At 53.8% G+C, this 2,372-nt stretch overlaps 1 protein-coding gene across 1 annotated transcript; it reads right to left on the bottom strand.

Moving 5' to 3' along the window:
• Positions 1-1,203: 1,203 nt before the first annotated feature.
• LOC108491902 (transcription factor 7-like 2) lies at positions 1,204-2,366 on the bottom strand (the record flags this gene model as incomplete). The annotated part of the gene is made up of 3 exons (XM_017803697.1): positions 1,876-2,366; positions 1,715-1,781; positions 1,204-1,310 (listed from the first exon to the last, which is right to left on the bottom strand). Coding segments are annotated over exons 1-3 (372 nt in total), but the record flags the coding sequence as incomplete, so codon positions are not given.
• Between the last annotated feature and the right edge of the window lie 6 nt (positions 2,367-2,372).

Below are 2,372 nucleotides of genomic sequence, written 5' to 3'. Positions count from 1 at the left end.
CAAACACATCTTTTCCTGTTGTAAACTGAAGGAAGACTTCAATATTTAGGGACAGAGCCTCAGTATTTGCAAACTTTGGCAAAGTCACAGCAGTCTGCAGCCAGGGAAACTGATTCCCTGGGAAGAACTGAGCTGGGTGCAGGAAGGTCTCGCAGGAACCCGTCTCCGGCTGCCCAGGCCAGCTGGGTCGGGTGTGAGGGTACGGCACTGATTCCCACAAATAAAATATTGAGTTCCATACCCCACAGTCCACCAGTTTTTCATAACACCAGTTTAACACCCTCCCCCTCTTGTGAACAAATGCCTGGAATTAAGGACGGTTTTATAGATCCTTTTAAACCTCACCCCTTTAAAGGTTAAAAAACTAAACCTGAAATAAACCAAATTACGTTCTGTCCTCCCTTGCCGACGGCTGATGCAGAATAAAGCAGAAACAAACGCAGCAGTGCTGGCTCCCCAGGAGCCACACCAGCCCCAACCGACTGCTGCAAAGTCAGGACAGTGTTTGCTGAAGTTCTGATAGAGGTGGTGACGGGAAAAGACAGCTTGTGTAGAGAAGCCTTTAGTTTAATCACTCACGTAGCAAAACTTAGCAATAGTACGACACACAGAATTACTAAAGCTGATTTAAACCGAGAGGGAAAAACTTTACAGCAAGAAGACGGGAATAGTCCTCTGGCAGCGTGAAGCGTTTTCCTACAAACCTCTATTGCCATTTTAAAAGCACAAGACCCACTTTTTGGGCCATCATCCACCACAGAGCCCTAACCCACAGCACACCAGAACCTGGCTGTTTTACAAGCACACATCGAGCTCAACTTCAGCTGCGGGACATATCCCTGAACACAAACACCAGGAGCTGCTCCTTCCAAAGCCTGTGACCCAGAAAAACGAAGGGGCATTCTTCCATTAGACATCAGGGTTTGATTGCTGGAAGAGTAAAGGCAAACCTAGAGGATGGGGAGGTCGGGAAAGCAGCTCCTCCAGCAAATTCGGAGCCAAGCAGGCGCTTCCTGCCGAGCATCCCTGCCCCTTCCCACGGCTTCTCCCTTCGGCTCGGACAGAACAGCGCCCAGGTATTGCAGAAACCGGGCTCCCATTTGTTGGGAAAAAAGCACATGTAGGTGCCTGCACAATACCCACAACATACTTCAGCAGTGAGAGAGGCCATGAAAATTCTCCACGAGGAGAGGAGAAACTCACCAGAGGTGACATAGATCCATTTGGCAGATACGGATCTGAGAGCATCAGGAAAGGGTAGCCAGAATACGCAGATCCTTTATACATCCCTGGGTCCTGATGTTTCATACCTGCTGAAATCAACGTGCCCTGTCAAAATTGGCCTAACGACAGGTGATTCCCTGCCTGTCGGGGGTCCCCAAAGAGGTTACGGCATATTGTGGGAGTCTTTTTGTCCTGGACTCCCTGGAGAAGGTGTTGAGGGGTGCCAAGGTACCCCATGGGTGTGGGATCCCAAACTGGGGACACTGGGAAGCCTCGGTGCTGACAGACACAGCTTTCCCACGGGAGGCTGTGGTGGCCAGGCTGACATCCCTCCCTCTCAGGCGGTGACAGGGTGATGGGCTGGGGGACCGGGGGGATCACCACCCCGGGGAGGGCGAGCACTGGACAGAGTACACGGGGGAAGACCAGCGGGAACCGGGAATGAGGAGAGGGGGACACACGGAAACACGCGGGGACTGCCGTGACTAACCATCATCCATGTGGTCCGGGAGCTTCTCCTGGTAAACTCTCTGCGGATCCTGCACTCGCCGGAGGGCCTGCATGGGGAAGAGAGAGAGGGGCAGCGCGGGGGCGGTGGGGAGGGGGCGCGGGGCCGGGCGGGGGGCGCGGGGCCGGGCCGGGCTCACCCACCTCGGGGTCGGCGGCGGCGGCGGCCGGGCTGCCGCTGCCCTCGGACTCGTTCACCAGCGAGGACTTGAGGTCGGCCAGGTCGCGCTCGGTGAAAGCGTTCTCGGGGATCTTCTCCTCCTGCTCGCCCTCGTCCTTGAAGGCCAGCATCTCGTCCGTGGCGCCCAGGTCGTCCCCGCCGCCGCTGCCCAGCTGCGGCATTTTCCTCCCGCCGCTCCCTCCCCGCCGCGCAGCAACTTTCCCGGCGAGTATTGTTCTCCGGGATCAAGCCCTCCGCAATTATTATTATTCTTTTTTTCCCCTCCCTCAATTATTTTTTTTCCTCCTCTTGGAAAAAAAACCCCTAGATGTAAAAAAACTTGCTCCCTCTCGAATTTCTTTTTTCTTCCAGAAGTTTTTTCCTCCCTTCCTCTTAACTTTTAAACTTTTTCCTTTAATTTCGCTCCCCGCTTTCCAAATTCCCTCGAAACCCTTTCTTTAGGACAAAAAAAAAAAAAAAA

The sequence above is a fragment of the Lepidothrix coronata genome, unplaced genomic scaffold (genome assembly GCF_001604755.1).
Source record: "Lepidothrix coronata isolate B3197 unplaced genomic scaffold, Lepidothrix_coronata-1.0 Scaffold2535, whole genome shotgun sequence".
In the NCBI taxonomy this organism is placed as follows: Eukaryota; Metazoa; Chordata; class Aves; order Passeriformes; family Pipridae; genus Lepidothrix; species Lepidothrix coronata.
The sequence above is the reverse complement of the archived record's forward strand: the minus strand, read 5'-3'. Positions and strand labels throughout refer to the sequence as shown.